At 45.8% G+C, this 22575-nt stretch overlaps 1 protein-coding gene across 2 annotated transcripts in view; it reads right to left on the bottom strand.

Moving 5' to 3' along the window:
- Positions 1–19028, bottom strand: part of slc6a12 (solute carrier family 6 (neurotransmitter transporter), member 12) — a 29210-nt gene extending 10182 nt beyond the window's left edge. Inside the window, exons 1-8 of one of the 2 annotated variants that reach the window (XM_031898651.1) lie at positions 18886–19028; positions 10755–10969; positions 4333–4467; positions 2593–2733; positions 2421–2502; positions 1501–1633; positions 1264–1398; positions 507–610 (exon numbers count right to left, since the gene is read on the bottom strand). In XM_031898651.1, the coding sequence (XP_031754511.1) occupies positions 507–610; positions 1264–1398; positions 1501–1633; positions 2421–2502; positions 2593–2733; positions 4333–4467; positions 10755–10965 (941 nt within the window). In that variant the 5' untranslated portion in view covers positions 10966–10969; positions 18886–19028. Of the gene's footprint in view, positions 1–506; positions 611–1263; positions 1399–1500; positions 1634–2420; positions 2503–2592; positions 2734–4332; positions 4468–10754; positions 10970–18880 lie in introns of both variants that reach the window. The other variant, XM_031898650.1, reaches the window with a different exon arrangement.
- Between the last annotated feature and the right edge of the window lie 3547 nt (positions 19029–22575).

Genomic DNA, 22575 nt, shown 5'->3' with positions numbered 1-22575 from the left:
AAATGACACTGTGCCACCCAGCAATAAGAGACACAGTGACCCCAGCATTTAATCCTACAGTGAACCATAATTAAATGAAACAGAACCCCCCCTTCACTGAATACTAAAAGAACCCCAGCATTAAATCCTACAGTGACTGCCAGTATTTTATTGTGCAGAGACTCCACCCATAAAATGGGGCTTTGATCCCTCCCCCCAAATCATGGATAGTAATACTGTACCATGCCTAGAAGAAGGATGATAGAGTTCTACAGGGTAGAGGGAGGATGAGTTGGCACAGATTGGTATATTTCAGCGAATGCTAGAGGGGCTGCTGTAATTGGGCAAAAAAATTTACTTTTTATCAGGTTTGGGGGGTCTGTGTGAGTCCCAATGTACTTGAAATGCCAGAGCATATATTGTATATTGTCTGGATATAAATATTAGAGTTGTACAGACCTTAGGAGACACGCTGAGCTATACAGGCAGTATATATGAGTATATATGTATATATACACAGTCAATACCTGTAACAGTTGTTGTTATACTTATTGTAACTCCCCAGTGCAGTCAGGCACCCCTGGCATATGGCATAGGAGAAGAAGATCTGTGTTCCGGCATCCATCCAAACCTGTAGGAGATACAATAAATATCACTTGTTTCTTATAAGCCAACAGAATATTCCGTCTCTGTACATAAATAAAACTAGGTGCAGCCATAATGCTTGCATTACCATGGACCGGCCTGCCCTGTAGGAGAGAAAGGATATTGCCCTTTGTGATATATGATGCATTTTTGCACTCAGTATGCTATACCTTAACATTGTACTGTCTAAAGGTGGCCATTCATGGTAAGATCTGCTTGCTTGGCGAGGTCGCCAAGTGAGCGGATCTTCTCCCGATATCCCCACCTACGGGTGGGCGATGTTAGGCTAATTCAATCGCTTGGCCCTAGATGATATCGGTCGGGCAGGCCCCTCGTCAGTGCCCATACACGGGCCTATTAGCTGCCGAGTCGGTCTAAGGGACTGATATCAGCAGCTAGAATTGTCCCGTTTATGGACACCTTAAGAAGAAACAATATGGCAGATCTGGTTGCCTGGGTCAGCGACTCTAGTACCTGACCAACTGGGAAGACTGATTTTTATTTTATTTATCTATCAATCATTGATTGCTACTTAACCCTAGAAAGAGCAGTCTGAATGCCAGAACTAAAAAGTAAAAAAAAAAAACCAAGACCAAGTGCATAGAAGTAATACTAATTTATATATCCAGCATCCATTACCTGGGGATCCTGAAGCCGAGTCATGTCTGGTTTCAGATAAAAAATAATGCCTTCATACGCTCCTGGTAGGGTGACCCCACGGACCAATAGGATGATCAGCATTACATAGGGGAACGTTGCTGTGAAATATACAACCTGGAGAAGGGAAAGTAAAGCTTAGTGAAAGAAAAGGAAAGTCCCTGCCGGGATAATATATAGTCTGTTTGGTATCAGTGGGCATATTGCTGCCAAGCTCACCTTTCCTGTGGATTTCACCCCTTTCCAAATACAGAAGTAACAAATAATCCAGGCCAGAAGTAGACACAGAGCCAGATCCCACCGAACGTTGCCCAGGTGTTCGATACCCTCTGACAGATGCAGGACCCGCCTTCTACAAATCACAAAACACAGGTGGGTCAGTTCAGAACAAATAGATAATGGGCCTGGTCCTGGTCAATATGGCTGCAATTTAAACTATAAGTACAAGAAAGCTCCTCATGGTTGGTCCTATGGACAAGAAAGTTCCTCAGGGGCGGTCCAGTCATGAGGCAATGTGACTGTAGTAACTTTGGGTAAATCCAAAGATTTAGGACCCCATACTTTGGCCCAGCATTATAGTATTTGCAAGTAAGAAGAGTGGGGGGATAGTAGGCATAGTAGGGCATGATGGCAACAGCAATAATAGGGTAAGATATAGATACATAGGGTTGAAAAAAGACCAGACTCAACCCTTCCAAGATGGCGAGAGAAGGTCAGGATAGCGATGATAGGGCAAGATGGCAACAAGAAAGCTTTATGTATAGGTTGCCTATGGGCTTTAACCTGTGGGCTTCAACCTTCATCTTTCGGTGGGTCCTACCAATTGTAAATATTCAGTCATCTTTTGCCCAGACCCTGTTACCAGGTGATGTGATTGGGTCACCTAGCCTAGATTGGGAATCCACAGAACCAATGGAGCCTAGAAAGCATTAGGCAATAGCAAAACACACCCCCCTGAAGTGCCTACATTGTAATACATACAATACCTTTTGGCCTTGGGTCAAAGGAAAGAACATGAATGGGTAGGGTAGGTGGTAAGTACAGGGCCCCACTATGGCCTGTGTCTCTCTAACTTAGATTCTCTTAGGTTTTAGGTCTCTGCAGCAATTTAATCAGTTTAATAAAGTTAAACCACTTACTCCCAGAATTCCACAACGGATGATGTTGAGTTCTCCAGGGACGTAAAGTTCTCAGATTTCCCAACGAAGTCAATGCAATGTTCTAGATTGGCAAGGAAAAGAAACACATGACAAGGTTATAATGGCTCCTGTCTTTATCCCCCTCTATTCTCTCAGGACTGGTGACCAGTACCTGTGTTCCATGTATTGTTGCATGTTGCCCAGGGCAGCTCAGCAGTGAAGGAACTGAAGAGGTAGAATAAGGCCCAGGCGAGTATAACGATATAATAGATATTCAGGTAGCCTTCTATCACTTGGGATGCGTAGCCAATACCTACGGCATATAGGAAATACAATATACACCAGTTAACATATGAATGGCGTCAATACGAGGAAACTTGTAGTACAGGTATGGGATCCCTTATTCGGAAACCCGTTATCCAGAAAGTTCCGAATTATGGAAAGGCCATCTCCCATTATATGAAAATAATTCTAATTTTTAAAAATGATTTCCTTTTTCTCTGTAATAATAAAACAGAACTTTGTACTTGATCCCAACTAAAATATAATTACCCCTTATTGGGGCAGAACAGCCCTATTGGGTTTATTTAATGGTTAAATGATTCCCTTTTCTCTGTAATAATAAAACAGTACCTGTACTTGATCCCAACTAAGATATAATTACCCCTTATTGGGGCAGAACAGCCCTATTGGGTTTATTTAATGGTTAAATGATTCCCTTTTCTCTGTAATAATAAAACAGTACCTGTACTTGATCCCAACTAAGATATAATTACTCCTTATTGGGGGCAGAACAGCCCTATTGGGTTTATTTCATGGTTAAATGATTCCCTTTTCTCTGTAATAATAAAACAGTACCTGTACTTGATCCCAACTAAGATATAATTACTCCTTATTGGGGCAGAACAGCCCTATTGGGTTTATTTAATGGTTAAATGATTCCCTTTTCTCTGTAATAATAAAACAGTACCTGTACTTGATCCCAACTAAGATATAATTACCCCTTATTGGGGCAGAACAGCCCTATTGGGTTTATTTCATGGTTAAATGATTCCCTTTTCTCTGTAATAATAAAACAGTACCTGTACTTGATCCCAACTAAGATATAATTACCCCTTATTGGGGGCAGAACAGCCCTATTGGGTTTATTTAATGGTTAAATGATTCCCTTTTCTCTGTAATAATAAAACAGTACCTGTACTTGATCCCAACTAAGATATAATTACCCCTTATTGGGGGCAAAACAAGCCTATTGGGTTTATTCAATATTTAAATGATTTTTAGCAGACTTAAGTTATGGAGATCCAAATACAGAAAGACCCCTTATATGGAAAACCCCAGGTCCCGAGCATTCTGGATAACAGGTCCCATACCTGTATAAGCTTATAGTGTTAGAGAATTCACAGCTGGGCTGCATGTTCAATGGTGGCCAGTTGGTGGCAGTGTTTGATAAGAAATAAGAGGTGGCTTGTTGCCCGGGCTGGAGACGGTGAAACCAGGACACGGGTGGCCCCCACTAACTTGTTGAAAAGAAAAGTATTTGATATTGTTCCCTGTGATATTCAGCATTCCACACTGATCCGCATGTGTATACAGAAAAATACCAGGCTCAAATGGCTCTGGCTAGCTTTCAGGGTGTTACTCACAAGCCATGGTGTGGCCCCAGAAGGCTGCTGTTACCCACCAGGAACTGTGTGTAGGTTGGCCCAAACCCACCCAACCTGGGGGGTCCCACAGGTATTGGCCCAGACATCACTACCCCACAATGCCTTTCAGTCATGCCCATGGGCCAAGCCAAGGGCGTCGGGCCTCAACACTAGGAGCAGAGGGGCTTCAGGCCTGATTTATAAGGCTATTGTAATTTGGGGTGTCAGCCCCACAATAGGTAGCAAGTGTAAGAGTTTGGACTCACCTTCAAAGAGGGGGCAGATTTTCCTCCATGCAGTGATTCCTCCCTGGCTGGTGTACTGACCCAGCGCCGTCTCCAGAAAGAAAACCGGGATCCCACAGGTGAAGAGGAAGATGAGGTAGGGGATGAAGAATGCCCCTGTGGGGAGATAGCAAGAGAAATAGGGTGGTGGTGTCACAGCAACATCATTAGTATCAATGTATGACAACTGACATTTCCATTTATAAATAAAGGTCTTTTATAGGCGCCCCATTCCCAGGGCCTGTAGCAATAGACAATTTCACAGTATGTTTAATATGACTCTGTATTCCTGACAGCAGCTTGTCTGAGCAACGGATACAATAGGTCTGCCACTGGGAATAGACTGTGGGATAGCAGGTATAGTAGGGAGAGATGGTGCCTATAGTAGCAGTGGGATAATAACCTCTGGGAAGGGACTGGGGCTGTGGGATAGCAGGTATAGTAGGGAGAGATGGTGCCTATAGTAGCAGTGGGGGGATAATAGCCTCTGGGAAGGGACTGGGGCTGTGGGATAGCAGGTATAGTAGGGAGAGATGGTGCCTATAGTAGCAGTGGGGGGATAATAGCCTCTGGGAAGGGACTGGGGCTGTGGGATAGCAGGTATAGTAGGGAGAGATGGTGCCTATAGTAGCAGTGGGGGGATAATAGCCTCTGGGAAGGGACTGGGGCTGTGGGATAGCAGGTATAGTAGGGAGAGATGGTGCCTATAGTAGCAGTAGGGATAATAGCCTCTGGGAAGGGACTGGGGCTGTGGGATAGCAGGTATAGTAGGGAGAGATGGTGCCTATAGTAACAGTGGGGGGATAATAGCCTCTGGGAAGGGACTGGGGCTGTGGGATAGCAGGTATAGTAGGGAGAGATGGTGCCTATAGTAGCAGTAGGGATAATAGCCTCTGGGAAGGGACTGGGGCTGTGGGATAGCAGGTATAGTAGGGAGAGATGGTGCCTATAGTAACAGTGGGGGGATAATAGCCTCTGGGAAGGGACTGGGGCTGTGGGATAGCAGGTATAGTAGGGAGAGATGGTGCCTATAGTAGCAGTGGGGGGATAATAGCCTCTGGGAAGGGACTGGGGCTGTGGGATAGCAGGTATAGTAGGGAGAGATGGTGCCTATAGTAACAGTGGGGGGGGATAATAGCCTCTGGGAAGGGACTGGGGCTGTGGGATAGCAGGTATAGTAGGGAGAGATGGTGCCTATAGTAGCAGTGGGATAATAGCCTCTCCTCCTTAGATAGAGGGACCCAGAGTGTTTGTAGCACAACACCAGATTTTTTCATCATATTACTATATAAGTATTTATGGTACAGGATTGAGTTGGTTGCACTGTGTAAGCCCGTTGCTACTACATGTTTGTTGGGGATGTGGGAGGGGAATATTGCTGCATATGGGTTAATACACAGGACTTGTTATTTTTCTGACAATTACCAGAGAAACATTGCCCCCCCCCCCCCCCCACACACACACACACAATATCCTTGCCCTGTTAACCTCTGCATTGCCAAGGAATGAAAAGACACAAGGAGCTGAGTGGCCTCTCTGGCAAGGAGTATGTGTAAGTGGGGGCCCCCCTCTCCTGGCCCCCAGGGAAAGAAGCAACAGGAAACGTCTTACAAAAACAGTTTGTGGCTCTATCCGGAGCTCTATTCTTTCCCTAAATAAGTGTGAAGCCAGCGGGGACTCCCTGCAGCCATTGAAGCTGCCATTAATGGGGGGGGGGGGGTCACATTATCGAATGAAGGCCCGGGGCAGCGAAGAGTTAACTGGCAGCGAGCCAGAAGGGTCAGCAGCTTCTTTGCTTTGTGGGGGGCTGCTGGGCCCTTTGGCACTAAAGGAGTGAATTAATGATGTATCATGCCGCGTGATTAATAGTTCCTATAAAAAAGCCCTTGTGGGGTTGGTGCGAATGACCCCCGACCCCAGCACATATATCAATGGGAGAGAAATGCATGGCTAATGGACAACTGTGGGAAAGAGATCCCCAGTGCCCCCTTCCCCCTACTCCCAGTACCTTCCCCATACTCCCAGGCCCCGCGGCCCTTGGATCCCACCAACAATTCACCCAGTACCTTCCCCATACTCCCAGGCCCCGCGGCCCTTGGATCCCACCAACAATTCACCCAGTACCTTCCCCATACTCCCAGGCCCCGCGGCCCTTGGATCCCACCAACAATTCACCCAGTACCTTCCCCATACTCCCAAGCCCCGCTTCCCTGGATCCCACCAACAATTCACCCAGTACCTTCCCCATACTCCCAAGCCCCGCTTCCCTTGGATCCCACCAACAATTCACCCAGTACCTTCCCCATACTCCCAAGCCCCGCTTCCCTTGGATCCCACCAACAATTCACCCAGTACCTTCCCCATACTCCCAGGCCCCGCTTCCCTTGGATCCCACCAACAATTCACCCAGTACCTTCCCCATACTCCCAAGCCCCGCTTCCCTTGGATCCCACCAACAATTCACCCAGTACCTTCCCCATACTCCCAAGCCCCACTCCCTTGGATCCCACCAACAATTCACCCAGTACCTTCCCCATACTCCCAAGCCCGCTTCCCTTGGATCCCACCAACAATTCACCCAGTACCTTCCCCATACTCCCAAGCCCCACTCCCTTGGATCCCACCAACAATTCACCCAGTACCTTCCCCATACTCCCAAGCCCCGCTTCCCTTGGATCCCACCAACAATTCACCCAGTACCTTCCCCATACTCCCAAGCCCCACTCCCTTGGATCCCACCAACAATTCACCCAGTACCTTCCCCATACTCCCAAGCCCCGCTTCCCTTGGATCCCACCAACAATTCACCCAGTACCTTCCCCATACTCCCAAGCCCCGCTTCCCTGGATCCCACCAACAATTCACCCAACAAACAGCTGTGTTGCTACTATGCGACTAACGATGGACCCCCAACAAAAATAGTTACATAGTTACATAGGGTTGAAAAAAGACCAGTGTCCATCAAGTTCAACCCATCCAAGTAAACCCAGCACCCACAACCCACACCTACCAATCTATACACTCACATACATAAACTATAAATACAACCACTAGTACTAACTGTAGATATTAGTATCACAATAGCCTTGGATATTCTGATTGATCAAGAACTCATCCAGGCCCCTCTTATAGGCACTAACAGAATCTGCCATTACCCCATCACTAGGAAGGGCATTCCCCAACCTCACTGCCCTCCCCGTGAGGAACCCCCTACGCTGCTTCAAATGGAAGCTCCATTCCTCTAATCTAAAGGGGGGGCCTCTGGTGCGCTGATTGTTTTTATGGGAAAAAAGAACATCCCCCCATCTGCCTATAATCCCCCCTAATGTACTTGTACAGAGTAATCATGTCCCCTCGCAAGCGCCTCTTTTCCAGAGAAAACAACCCCAACCCTGACAGTCTAACCTCATAGTTTAACCCTTCCATCCCCTTTACCAGTTTAGTTGCAGTCTCTGCACTCTCTCCAGCTCATTAATATCCTTCTTAAGGACTGGAGCCCAAAACTGCCCCCCATACTCAAGGTGAGGCCTTACCAGGGACCTATAAAGGGGCAAAATTATGTTCTCATCCCTTGAGTCAATGCCCTTTTTTATACAAGACAGCACTTTATTTGCTTTAGTAGCCACAGAATGACACTGCCTGGCATTAGACAACTTGGTATCTACAAAAACCCCCAGATCCTTCTCCATTAAGGATCCCCCCAACACACTACCATTCAGTAGATAGTTTGCGTTTATATTATTTCTACCAAAGGGCATAACTTTGCACTTATCAACATTGAACCTCATTTTCCAGTTTGCTGCCCAGTTATCTAATTTTGTCAAATCTCTCTGCAAAGCGGCAGCATCCTGCATGGAACTTATAGTTTTGCACAATTTAGTGTCATCAGCAAAAATAGAAACAGTACTGTCTATGCCCCCCTCCAGGTCATTAATAAACAAGTTAAAAAGCAAAGGCCCAAGGACTGACCCCTGCGGTACCCACTAACCACACTGGCCCAATTAGAAAATGTTCCATTTACCACCACTCTTTGTACTCTATCCTTCAGCCAGTTCTCTATCCAATTACAAATATTATGTTCTAGGCCAATATTCCTCAATTTGATCATTAACCTTCTGTGAGGTACTGTATCAAACGCTTTAGCAAAGTCTAAGTAGATGACATCAACTTCCATTCCAGCATCAAGGTTCCTACTCACCTCCTCATAAAAGGCGACTAAATTAGTCTGGCAAGATCTGTTACGCATAAAACCATGTGGCACAATCTAATAATGTTGTGAACTGCAATGTATTCAAGTACCCTATCCCTTATTACCCCTTCCAAAAGTTTTCCTACTACTGATGTCAGACTAACAGGCCTATAGTTTTCAGGCTGAGAACGAGATCCCTTTTTAAATAATGGCACCACATTAGCAATCCGCCAGTCTCTCGGCACCATGCCAAACCTCAATGAATCCTGAAAAATTATGTGAAGAGGCTTGGCAATCACAGCGCTCAGCTCATTTAATACCCTGGGATGAATCCCATCCGGCCCTGGACCTTTGTTTACCTTTACATCTTCAAGTCTCTTTTGAATTTCCTCCCTCAAGAAGCGTATTTGTTTGCACCCAGGGACCCAGTCATGGGCTCTTGGTACTCCAGTGCAGTCCAGTAGTGTATGGATCCAGTGCCACCATTGTCACATCACTCATTGTTGGACTTTTTTTTTTTCAGATCTCTCTCTCTACAAGGGGCCCCATGGCACCTTTACTTGACCACGACTCACTATTGTTCTATAACACCCTAATTTTTCCCTTGACTGACATGGATACTCCTGAATGATCCACTTGTCTGTAGACCCAATGCCACTATTGTTACATCACTCATTGTTACACTTTTCTATTTAGTTTCCATTTTCCAAAAGGAGCCTCCATGCACCTTTACTGAACTAAGACTCACTAGAGATGTAAATGTTCCTAAAACTCCCTAATTTTGCCCTGGACTGGCATAGGTACTCCTGAACTGTCCATTAGTCTGTAGACCCAATGCCATCATTGTTACATCACTTATTGTTGGACTTTTTTTTTTTCAGATCTAGCTCTCTACAAGGGGCCCCAGGGCACCTTTACTGGACTACGACTCACTAGAGATGTAAATTTTTCTATAGCTCCCTAATTTTGCCCTGGAGTGACATGGGTACTGGTGAACAGTCCACTTGTCTTTAGACCCAATGCCATCATTGTTACATCACTCATTGTTGGACTTTTTTTTTTAGTTTCTACTCTCCAAAAGGAACCCCCAGGCACCTTTACTGAACTAAGACTCACTAGAGATGTATATTATCCTAAAATTTCCTAACTTTGCCCTGGACCACCACGGGTACTCCTGAACTGTCCATTAGTCTGTAGATCCAATGCAACCATTGTTACATCACTCTCACATACTTTTTTAGGGGCCCAGCTCTCCAAAAGTGCACCCTTATTGGACTAGGACTCACCAGCCTTCCCCAAAGCTCCCTAATTTGCCCTGAGCTACATGGGTACCCCTGCACATTCCAGTAGTTTGTGGATCCACCATTGTTGCATCACTGACTGTTAGCCTTGTTGTTAGAAACCCAGGTCTCCATGGGAACCCAAGGCACCTCTTTGGACTAGGACTCAATAGAGACATAGAGATATGTACCAACAGGCACAAAATTTGGCCAGATGCAGGAACGCATAGAAACCAATGAGATGCTTGCTTTAAAACAGATCACCAGTAAATGCTACCTGCTGATTGGTTGCCATAGGAGATAACAACTGTAGCAAACCTTGCACCTTATATTAGATAACCTGATTAATGTAAAATAATTTGCCTGGAGCCCCTATAGGCCCTGGGCACACTGATGCATTTTGGGAAGTTGCCTTCCAAAAGCCTGATCACCCCGACTGCACACAGGCCAATTAGGTGATAAGGAGCTCTGTATAATCAACACCCTCCCATCTCTTAACTGCAGACTGGTAATTTATTTTACTTGTCTTAATGTGGCCACACACGGGCCGATTGCAGCTGCCGATATCGGTCCCTTGGACCGACTCAGCAGCTTATAGGGGCAGGAACAAGGGGCCTGCCCAACTGATATCTGGCCTGAAATTGGCCAGATATCGATCGGGCAGGTTAAAAGACTGCCCCATTGCCGCCAATATAATTCCATTGTTTGGCCCCAGGGATATCGGGAGAAGATCCGCTCGCTTGGCGACCTCGCCAAGCGAGCAGATCTTCACGTGTATGGCCACCTATACTGCGACAGTGACTCGGGAGAACCAGGAAGTGGTTGATTTTCAAATGCAAAAAGGTCCCCCTTTAAAGGGCCGCTGCTATCAAATTGCCCCCCTTTGCCCTTATGCCCTCACCTTACAAATAACAACATGTATTACATAAACTTACCGCCGCCATTTTTGTAGCAGAGATAAGGGAATCTCCAGACATTGCCCAATCCGATAATCTCCCCGGCAACGGAGAGGACAAACTCCACCTTGTTGCTCCACTGCCCCCTGTCCTCGATCTCCGGCTCCCGGTGCCTTCCCTCCCCCAGGGCACAGAGAGTGTCTGAGCCTCCCGCTCCATTCCGGGGTTTCTCACAGTCTTTCCAACCCATGGACCTAGGGAAAGAAAGAAGCGGTGATCAGAACCAGCAACTAATGTTGTGCATCTCCTGTTTAAAGGGGAAGTTCACCTTAAAACGATATAGGCAGCAGTGCTCTCAGATCCATTAGCAGCTGATCTTTATTTAATATTCTTATGTTATTTTGTATTATTTATCAGTCAAACGGGCTTTTCTTTCAGCATGAATTGGATATGCTATGTTTGCTAGGGTCACTTTGCCTAGCAACCAAAAAGCAAATTGGTCCTGAGGCTAAATCTTTTTAATACCATTACTCTTTAATAACATCTCAGGGTCCCTATTCCTTCTATGGTCAAAGCAGTGCCTGCTTCAAACCAGTGCCATGTTGCTAAGTGGGTTCCATAGCAACCAGATGGTTTACATTCAAAAGAAAAACAAAGAAAAAAACAATAACCCAATTAAAGACAAAGAATAAAAAAAGGTAAAGACCAAAAGCAAGTTCTAAAATGCTGCAACGTTTTTTCCAAGTCTAACCAGTGCCTTGTTGCTAGGGTAAGTGGGTTCCATAGAAACCAGATAGTTTACATTCAAAAGAAAAACTAACAAAAGAACAGTAACCCGATTAAAGACAAAGAATAAAAAGGTAAAGACCAAAAGCAAGTTCTAAAATGCTGCAATGTTTTTTCCAAGTCTAACCAGTGCCTTGTTGCTAGGGTAAGTGGGTTCCATAGCAACCAGGTAGTTTACATTCAAAAGAAAAACAAAGAAAAGGACAATAACCCAATTAAAGACAAAGAATAAAAAGGTAAAGACCAAAAGCAAGTTCTAAAATGCTGCAACGTTTTTTCCAAGTCTAACCAGTGCCTTGTTGCTCGGGTAAGTGGGTTCCATAGCAACCAGATAGTTTACATTCAAAAGAAAAACAAAGAAAAGGACAATAACCCAATTAAAGACAAAGAATAAAAAAGGTAAAGACCAAAAGCAAGTTCTAAAATGCTGCTACGTTTTTTCCAAGTCTAACCAGTGCCTTGTTGCTCGGGTAAGTGGGTTCCATAGCAACCAGATAGTTTACATTCAAAAGAAAAACAAACACAAGAACAATAACCCGATTAAAGACAAAGAATAAAAAAGGTACAGACCAAAAGCAAGTTCTAAAATGCTGGAACGTTTTTTCCAAGTCTAGTAACCCATAGCGATCATTCAGATGCTTTCATTTAAACAGTATAGGATACCTGTTGCTATGGGTTACTAGACCAGGAGCATTCAAACGATAGACTAATGGCAGTGTTTATAGTTATCCCTGATTCTGAACTACTAATACTGGCGCCTTCAGGTAACCCGCGGCAAAGAGCCGTCTCGTGCAGTCAGGTTAAGGAAAGCACACATCTGATTGGTTGCTATGGGTTACCCTACCTGGTTTTATAGTTTAACTGTGAATTTCAGCCAAACTGAATCTATTGGTCTATTTTAATAGATAGATTATATCTATTAGATTAGAGCAGCCCAGGAGCAGGAAGTACAGAGAATCAGAGCTCTGTACCTGGATAAGTACTGGGGGGAGATTAGATTCACTTACCCAGGGGGAGGTTCCTGTCTGACCATGGGAAAGAGAGCAGCCCAGGAGCAGGAAGTACAGAGAATCAGAGCTCTGTACCTGGGTAAGTACTGGGGGGAGATTGGATTCACTTACCCAGGGGGAGGTTCCTGTCTGACCATGGGAAAGAGAGCAGCCCAGGAGCAGGAAGTACAGAGAATCAGAGCTCTGTACCTGGGTAAGTACTGGGGGGAGATTGGATTCACTTACCCAGGGGGAGGTTCCTGTCTGACCATGGGAAAGAGAGCAGCCCAGGAGCAGGAAGTACAGAGAATCAGAGCTCTGTACCTGGGTAAGTACTGGGGGGAGATTAGATTCACTTACCCAGGGGGAGGTTCCTGCCTGACCATGGGAAAGAGAGCAGCCCAGGAGCAGGAAGTACAGAGAATCAGAGCTCTGTACCTGGGTAAGTACTGGGGGGAGATTAGATTCACTTACCCAGGGGGGGGTTCCTGCCTGACCATGGGAAAGAGAGCAGCCCAGGAGCAGGAAGTACAGAGAATCAGAGCTCTGTACCTGGGTAAGTACTGGGGGGAGATTGGATTCACTTACCCAGGGGGAGGTTCCTGCCTGACCATGGGAGAGAGAGCAGCCCAGGAGCAGGAAGTACAGAGAATCAGAGCTCTGTACCTGGGTAAGTACTGGGGGGAGATTGGATTCACTTACCCAGGGGGAGGTTCCTGTGTGACCATGGGAAAGAGAGCAGCCCAGGAGCAGGAAGTACAGAGAATCAGAGCTCTGTACCTGGGTAAGTACTGGGGGGAGATTGGATTCACTTACCCAGGGGGAGGTTCCTGTCTGACCATGGGAAAGAGAGCAGCCCAGGAGCAGGAAGTACAGAGAATCAGAGCTCTGTACCTGGGTAAGTACTGGGGGGAGATTAGATTCACTTACCCAGGGGGAGGTTCCTGCCTGACCATGGGAAAGAGAGCAGCCCAGGAGCAGGAAGTACAGAGAATCAGAGCTCTGTACCTGGGTAAGTACTGGGGGGAGATTAGATTCACTTACCCAGGGGGGGGTTCCTGCCTGACCATGGGAAAGAGAGCAGCCCAGGAGCAGGAAGTACAGAGAATCAGAGCTCTGTACCTGGGTAAGTACTGGGGGGAGATTAGATTCACTTACCCAGGGGGAGGTTCCTGCCTGACCATGGGAAAGAGAGCAGCCCAGGAGCAGGAAGTACAGAGAATCAGAGCTCTGTACCTGGGTAAGTACTGGGGGGAGATTGGATTCACTTACCCAGGGGGAGGTTCCTGCCTGACCATGGGAAAGAGAGCAGCCCAGGAGCAGGAAGTACAGAGAATCAGAGCTCTGTACCTGGGTAAGTACTGGGGGGAGATTGGATTCACTTACCCAGGGGGAGGTTCCTGTCTGACCATGGGAAAGAGAGCAGCCCAGGAGCAGGAAGTACAGAGAATCAGAGCTCTGTACCTGGGTAAGTACTGGGGGGAGATTAGATTCACTTACCCAGGGGGGGGTTCCTGCCTGACCATGGGAAAGAGAGCAGCCCAGGAGCAGGTAGTACAGAGAATCAGAGCTCTGTACCTGGGTAAGTACTGGGGGGAGATTGGATTCACTTACCCAGGGGGAAGTTCCTGTCTGACCATGGGAAGGAGAGCAGCCCTGTAATAAGGATAGTCTCTGGGCAATATTTATAAAGTTAAAACTGATAGCAAAAACTATTCCCAGGCACCGAGGCGTAACTAAAGGCTTAAGGGCCCCACCTTTATCTTCCCCTGGTAGTTACACCCCTGCCCGGGCATGTTTAGTTGCCTGTGCCCAATCCATATTGCATAAGATATAGAATGGAAGATGCCAGCCCCTTGCCAGTTGGCCAAGCATTGCTCCCTCTGATTCACGAGCGGCAAACAAACAGCCGGGACAGAGATCCCTGGAACACAATGAGAGTCAATGGGAGACAAAGACATGCGCGAACTGACAAAGCCAATGGCCCCCGCCCTGCCTTTACTTTATCCCAGGATCCTGACCTGAGATCAGCATAAACGAGGATTCTTGTGGGAAACTGAGAAGGAAACACCCAGCTGAGTGTAATTGTGATTTGCCCCGGGCACCCAACCTACCAGCGTGTGTCTTATCTGTAATAGAATCATTAGGGTTGGGGAGACTGGCTCATCCAGCTAAAAGTAAACAAAAGGAATTCTGGGAATGAATTCGAAACTGAATGTATTCACACAAATATATATACAGGTATGGGGACCCATTATCCAGAATGCTTGGGACCTGGGGTTTTCTGGATAAGCGGTCTTTCTGTAATTTGGATCTCCTACCGTAAGTCTACTAAAAAAAAGTATTTAAACATTAATTCAATAGGGCTGTTCTGCCCCCAATAAGGGGTAATTATATCTTAGTTGGGATCAAGTACAGGTACTGTTTTATTATTACAGAGAAAAGGGAATCATTTAACCATTAAATAAACCCAATAGGGCTGTTCTGCCCCCAATAAGGGGTAATTATATCTTAGTTGGGATCAAGTACAGGTACTGTTTTATTATTACAGAGAAAAGGGAATCATTTAACCATTAAATAAACCCAATAGGGCTGTTCTGCCCCCAATAAGGGGTAATTATATCTTAGTTGGGATCAAGTACAGGTACTGTTTTATTATTACAGAGAAAAGGGAATCATTTAACCATTAAATAAACCCAATAGGGCTGTTCTGCCCCCAATAAGGGGTAATTATATCTTAGTTGGGATCAAGTACAGGTACTGTTTTATTATTACAGAGAAAAGGGAATCATTTAACCATTAAATAAACCCAATAGGGCTGTTCTGCCCCCAATAAGGGGTAATTATATCTTAGTTGGGATCAAGTACAGGTACCGTTTTATTATTACAGAGAAAAGGGAATCATTTAGGCTGATGCCACACGTGGCGTTTTTACGCTGCGTTTTTTCTCAGCCTAAAAACGCCGCACAAGCCACACATGGCGTTTTTCAGCCTAGTACTGGTGACGTAAGCAAATCCCGTTGCCACGGTGCTAATAGTGTGAAATAGCAAAAAACGCCGCGTATTTCCGCTAGGTCTGGCAGCTGCCTTTGCGTATCCATAGGAATAGCTTGCTTTGCAAGTACTGGCGTATTTCAGCCAACGCTTGAAAAATCTGTGCTTAGGCGTTTTCTAGCGTATTTCTGCTTTGTGTGGTTTGCTGCGCGTCTTTTCAAGCTATTTCTATGGATGATGATATCAGGCGTTTTTCAGCCGCCGAGAGAATTAGAAAATACGCAGCGTAAAAACGCCACGTGTGGCATCAGCCTTAACCATTAAATAAACCCAATAGGGCTGTTCTGCCCCAATAAGGGGTAATTATATCTTAGTTGGGATCAAGTACAGGTACTGTTTTATTATTACAGAGAAAAGGGAATCATTTAACCATTAAATAAACCCAATAGGGCTGTTCTGCCCCAATAAGGGGTAATTATATCTTAGTTGGGATCAAGTACAGGTACTGTTTTATTATTACAGAGAAAAGGGAATCATTTAACCATTAAATAAACCCAATAGGGCTGTTCTGCCCCCAATAAGGGGTAATTATATCTTAGTTGGGATCAAGTACAGGTACTGTTTTATTATTACAGAGAAAAGGGAATCATTTTTAAAAATCTGAATTATTTGATTAAAATAGAGTCTATTGGGAGATGGCCTTTCAATAATTCGGAACATTCTGGATAATGGGTTTCCGGATAAGGGGTCCCATACCTGTACTTATAATTTACAGTAGCGGTACATAATACATGCGTGATGCTCACAGATCCCTGTATAACTCAGCCTGCAGCCTTGTTCCTTTATATGGGCACAGAACCCCTCAGTGACTGCTAATATCCTTATCATTTACAGTAGGGGGTACATTATCCCTTATAATACATGAGTGATACTCAGAGTTCCCTGTATAACTCAGCCTGCAGCCTTGTTCCTTTATATGGGCACAGAACCCCTCAGTGACTGCTAATATCCTTATCATTTACAGTAGGGGGTACAGTATCCCTTATAATACATGAGTGATACTCAGAGTTCCCTGTATAACTCAGCCTGCAGCCTTGTGCCTTTATATGGGCACAGAACCCCTCAGTGACTGCTAATATCCTTATCAATTACAGTGGGGGGTACATTATCCCTTATAATACATGAGTGATACTCAGAGTTCCCTGTATAACTCAGCCTGCAGCCTTGTGCCTTTATATGGGCACAGAACTCCTCAGTGACTGCTAATATCCTTATCATTTACAGTAGGGGGTACATTATCCCTTATAATACATGAGTGATACTCAGAGTTCCCTGTATAACTCAGCCTGCAGCCTTGTGCCTTTATATGGGCACAGAACCCCTCAGTGACTGCTAATATCCTTATCATTTACAGTAGGGGGTACATTATCCCTTATAATACATGAGTGATACTCAAAGTTCCCTGTATAACTCAGCCTGCAGCCTTGTGCCTTTATATGGGCACAGAACCCCTCAGTGACTGCTAATATCCTTATCATTTACAGTAGGGGGTACATTATCCCTTATAATACATGAGTGATACTCAGAGTTCCCTGTATAACTCAGCCTGCAGCCTTGTGCCTTTATATGGGCACAGAACCCCTCAGTGACTGCTAATATCCTTATCAATTACAGTGGGGGGTACATTATCCCTTATAATACATGAGTGATACTCAGAGTTCCCTGTATAACTCAGCCTGCAGCCTTGTGCCTTTATATGGGCACAGAACTCCTCAGTGACTGCTAATATCCTTATCATTTACAGTAGGGGGTACATTATCCCTTATAATACATGAGTGATACTCAGAGTTCCCTGTATAACTCAGCCTGCAGCCTTGTGCCTTTATATGGGCACAGAACCCCTCAGTGACTGCTAATATCCTTATCATTTACAGTAGGGGGTACATTATCCCTTATAATACATGAGTGATACTCAGAGTTCCCTGTATAACTCAGCCTGCAGCCTTGTGCCTTTATATGGGGGGCACAGAACCCCTCAGTGACTGCTAATATCCTTATCATTTACAGTAGGGGGTACATTATCCCTTATAATACATGAGTGATACTCAGAGTTCCCTGTATAACTCAGCCTGCAGCCTTGTGCCTTTAAATGGTCACATAACCCCTCAGTGACTTCTAATATCCTTATCATTTACAGTAGGGGGTAATCCTGGGAAATTATCTGCACACTGTATGAGCCTCCAGGGGGGACCCTGGGTAACCATTTAACATTATACCGTTCTATTGGTTAACTGCGTTGTACTAAATGCCAGATTTACCCCTGGGCTGTAACCCGTAGCAACCAGGGATTCACTTCGCTCAGGCAGTTACAGGCAAAAAAGGAAGATGAATATTTGCTTGTTTCCATGGGTTACTGCACTAGTGCAAAGCAGGGCTACTGAGTATCACTCCGAGTATATGGAGCACTCCCTATCACTCCCGCACTCACTGAGCATCACACTCACTATGTACTGTATGTACTGTACTCACACTCACTCAGTATATCAAAGTGTATACTGCACTCACCAGTCCCAGTATTTACTCACTCATACTCACAGCACTCACACTCAGCTCTGTCACTCATTACTCACTCGCTATCTCACTCCCAAGTACAAGCCTCCCCTACAGCACTCACACTCAGCTCTGTCACTCATTACTCACTCGCTATCTCACTCCCAAGTACAAGCCTCCCCTACAGCACTCACACTCAGCTCTGTCACTCATTACTCACTCTCTATCGCACTCCCAAGTACAAGCCTCCCCTACAGCACTCACACTCAGCTCTGTCACTCATTACTCACTCACTATCTCACTCCCAAGTACAAGCCTCCCCTACAGCACTCACACTCAGCTCTGTCACTCATTACTCACTCACTATCTCACTCCCAAGTACAAGCCTCCCCTACAGCACTCACACTCAGCTCTGTCACTCATTACTCACTCGCTGTCTCACTCCCAAGTACAAGCCTCCCCTACAGCACTCACACTCAGCTCTGTCACTCATTACTCACTCGCTATCCCACTCCCAAGTACAAGCCTCCCCTACAGCACTCACACTCAGCTCTGTCACTCATTACTCACTCGCTATCTCACTCCCAAGTACAAGCCTCCCCTACAGCACTCACACTCAGCTCTGTCACTCATTACTCACTCGCTGTCTCACTCCCAAGTACAAGCCTCCCCTACAGCACTCACACTCAGCTCTGTCACTCATTACTCACTCGCTGTCTCACTCCCAAGTACAAGCCGCCCCTACAGCACTCACACTCAGCTCTGCTGCCACTTTTCTCAGCCCTCTTCCTCCCACCCACTAACTCCCGGCACCCTCCCCACTCCCTGCCCCTCACTCACACTCACCTTACAGAGGGACGGTGCTCTGGAGGATGCCAGTCAGTGACTCGAGTGGATCCTCACTTCCAAGTGTCACATCTATCAGTATGTGGGGATTTGCCTTCAGTTGTGCCGCCCTGCCTGACTCTTAAACAGGGGAGAGGGAGGGAAAGGGTGGGGGGAGAGGGAAGGCAGGAGGAGGGCAGTAGGAGAAATAAAGGGATATCACATCTCTCTATCCAACTGGGCCTGACGCTGTCCCACTGGCACCCTGCCAGCTCCCTGGGCTCCGGCACAGTCTGTAGGGAGCTGGGCCCCCTCTGCACAACACTCAGGGCTGCTTTATGGCACTGCCGGCCCCTTGGCAAAGATCCTACTGGTGGACCCCAACTTATTTAGGACAGCACCCTACTTAATAACACACACACCGCTGTCAGCAGGAGACTGGGCTGTGCGTATTAGTGATAAGGAATAACCCCGAGCATACAAAGGTCCATTCACTATCAGCAGCAATTTAATAATTACTGTTCCCTTATAAATCCTTTGTATTCCTGCCCTAGGACCTGCAGGCAGTGTGGGCCATGGGATATAAGGGGGAACCAAGCAGGACATGGTTTGGGCCATTCTGTGACTGTATCTCCTACACTAGGATTAGAAGGAACCCTACTTGGGCTCAGTTCTGGAAAATTGGGCAAGCAGAACCTTAGTCGAACTAAAACCTCCACGCATACTCCTGAAATTCGGGATTGAGAAGGGCAAAACCTTTGTGTGTGGGGTGAAAAATGCAGCCCAGGTTGAAGCTGCCATCATGGGCCATAGGAATGCATGGATTCAGAACTGGGCTAGAACCTGCTTGCCATCTGGCCAACTACACCAACCATAGGATTGCTTATTGGCAGGCTAGGGAAAGGCCTTTGCATTCTACCTAAGTGAAACTCTATTGTAGGTTTTACTTTTGAAGGATTTGGGAGAACTGATAGGTTGGTTGAAGATTCCTAATCTTTTATTTTTTTTTTAGTGATTTAAATGGTAAAATCAAACCAAGCCACTGTTCCCAGATCCTTATTACCAAACGCTGGGACCAGATAGATAGCATTTACACTAGGCATTTCCGTTCCCAGATCCTTATTACCAAACGCTGGGACCAGATAGCATTTACACTAGGCATTTCTGTTCCCAGATCCTTATTACCAAACGCTGGGACCAGATAGCATTTACACTAGGCATTTCTGTTCCCAGATCCTTATTACCAAACGCTGGGACCAGATAGCATTTACACTAGGCATTTCTGTTCCCAGATCCTTATTACCAAACGCTGGGACCAGATAGCATTTACACTAGGCATTTCCGTTCCCAGATCCTTATTACCAAACGCTGGGACCAGATAGCATTTACACTAGGCATTTCAGTTCCCAGATCCTTATTACCAAACGCTGGGACCAGATAGCATTTACACTGGGCATTTCTGTTCCCAGATCCTTATTACCAAACGCTGGGACCAGATAGCATTTACACTAGGCATTTCCGTTTCCAGATCCTTATTACCAAACGCTGGGACCAGATAGCATTTACACTGGGCATTTCCGTTCCCAGATCCTTATTACCAAACGCTGGGACCAGATAGCATTTACACTGGGCATTTCCGTTCCCAGATCCTTATTACCAAACGCTGGGACCAGATAGCATTTACACTGGGCATTTCCGTTCCCAGATCCTTATTACCAAACGCTGGGACCAGATAGCATTTACACTAGGCATTTCCGTTCCCAGATCCTTATTACCAAACGCTGGGACCAGATAGCATTTACACTAGGCATTTCCGTTCCCAGATCCTTATTACCAAACGCTGGGACCAGATAGCATTGACACTAGGCATTTCCGTTCCCAGATCCTTATTACCAAACGCTGGGACCAGATAGCATTTACACTAGGCATTTCCGTTCCCAGATCCTTATTACCAAACGCTGGGACCAGATAGCATTGACACTAGGCATTTCCGTTCCCAGATCCTTATTACCAAACGCTGGGACCAGATAGCATTTACACTGGGCATTTCCGTTCCCAGATCCTTATTACCAAACGCTGGGACCAGATAGCATTTACACAAGGCATTTCTGTTCCCAGATCCTTATTACCAAACGCTGGGACCAGATAGCATTTACACTAGGCATTTCTGTTCCCAGATCCTTGTGTCTCAACCCTTTCTCCTTGTAGATTGTAAGCTCTTTTGGGCAGGGCCCTCTTCACCTCTTGTATCAGTTATTGATTGCTTTATATGTTACTCTGTATGTCCAATGTATGTAACCCACTTATTGTACAGCGCTGCGGAATATGTTGGCGCTTTATAAATAAATGTTAATGTAATGTAATGTAATCCTTATTACCAAACGCTGGGACCAGATAGCATGTACACTGGGCATTTCCGTTCCCAGATCCTTATTACCAAACGCTGGGACCAGATAGCATTCACACTAGGCATTTCTGTTCCCAGATCCTTATTACCAAACGCTGGGACCAGATAGCATGTACACTGGGCATTTCCGTTCCCAGATCCTTATTACCAAACGCTGGGACCAGATAGCATTCACACTAGGCATTTCTGTTCCCAGATCCTTATTACCAAACGCTGGGACCAGATAGATAGCATTTACACTAGGCATTTCTGTTCCCAGATCCTTATTACCAAACGCTGGGACCAGATAGCATTTACACTAGGCATTTCTGTTCCCAGATCCTTATTACCAAACGCTGGGACCAGATAGCATTTACACTAGGCATTTCCGTTCCCAGATCCTTATTACCAAACGCTGGGACCAGATAGCATTAACACTAGGCATTTCCGTTCCCAGATCCTTATTACCAAACGCTGGGACCAGATAGTATTCACACTAGGCATTTCCGTTCCCAGATCCTTATTACCAAACGCTGGGACCAGATAGCATTAACACTAGGCATTTCTGTTCCCAGATCCTTATTACCAAACGCTGGGACCAGATAGCATTTACACTAGGCATTTCCGTTCCCAGATCCTTATTACCAAACGCTGGGACCAGATAGCATTTACACTAGGCATTTCTGTTCCCAGATCCTTATTACCAAACGCTGGGACCAGATAGCATTTACACTGGGCATTTCTGTTCCCAGATCCTTATTACCAAACGCTGGGACCAGATAGCATGTACACTGGGCATTTCCGTTCCCAGATCCTTATTACCAAACGCTGGGACCAGATAGCATTCACACTGGGCATTTCCGTTCCCAGATCCTTATTACCAAACGCTGGGACCAGATAGCATTCACACTAGGCATTTCCGTTCCCAGATCCTTATTACCAAACGCTGGGACCAGATAGCATTCACACTGGGCATTTCCGTTCCCAGATCCTTATTACCAAACGCTGGGACCAGATAGCATTTACACTAGGCATTTCTGTTCCCAGATCCTTATTACCAAACGCTGGGACCAGATAGCATTTACACTGGGCATTTCTGTTCCCAGATCCTTATTACCAAACGCTGGGACCAGATAGCATTCACACTGGGCATTTCCGTTCCCAGATCCTTATTACCAAACGCTGGGACCAGATAGCATTTACACTGGGCATTTCTGTTCCCAGATCCTTATTACCAAACGCTGGGACCAGATAGCATGTACACTAGGCATTTCCGTTCCCAGATCCTTATTACCAAACGCTGGGACCAGATAGCATTTACACTGGGCAT

This window comes from Xenopus tropicalis, chromosome 3, assembly GCF_000004195.4.
Source record: "Xenopus tropicalis strain Nigerian chromosome 3, UCB_Xtro_10.0, whole genome shotgun sequence".
NCBI classification, from domain to species: domain Eukaryota; kingdom Metazoa; phylum Chordata; class Amphibia; order Anura; family Pipidae; genus Xenopus; species Xenopus tropicalis.
The sequence above is the reverse complement of the archived record's forward strand: the minus strand, read 5'-3'. Positions and strand labels throughout refer to the sequence as shown.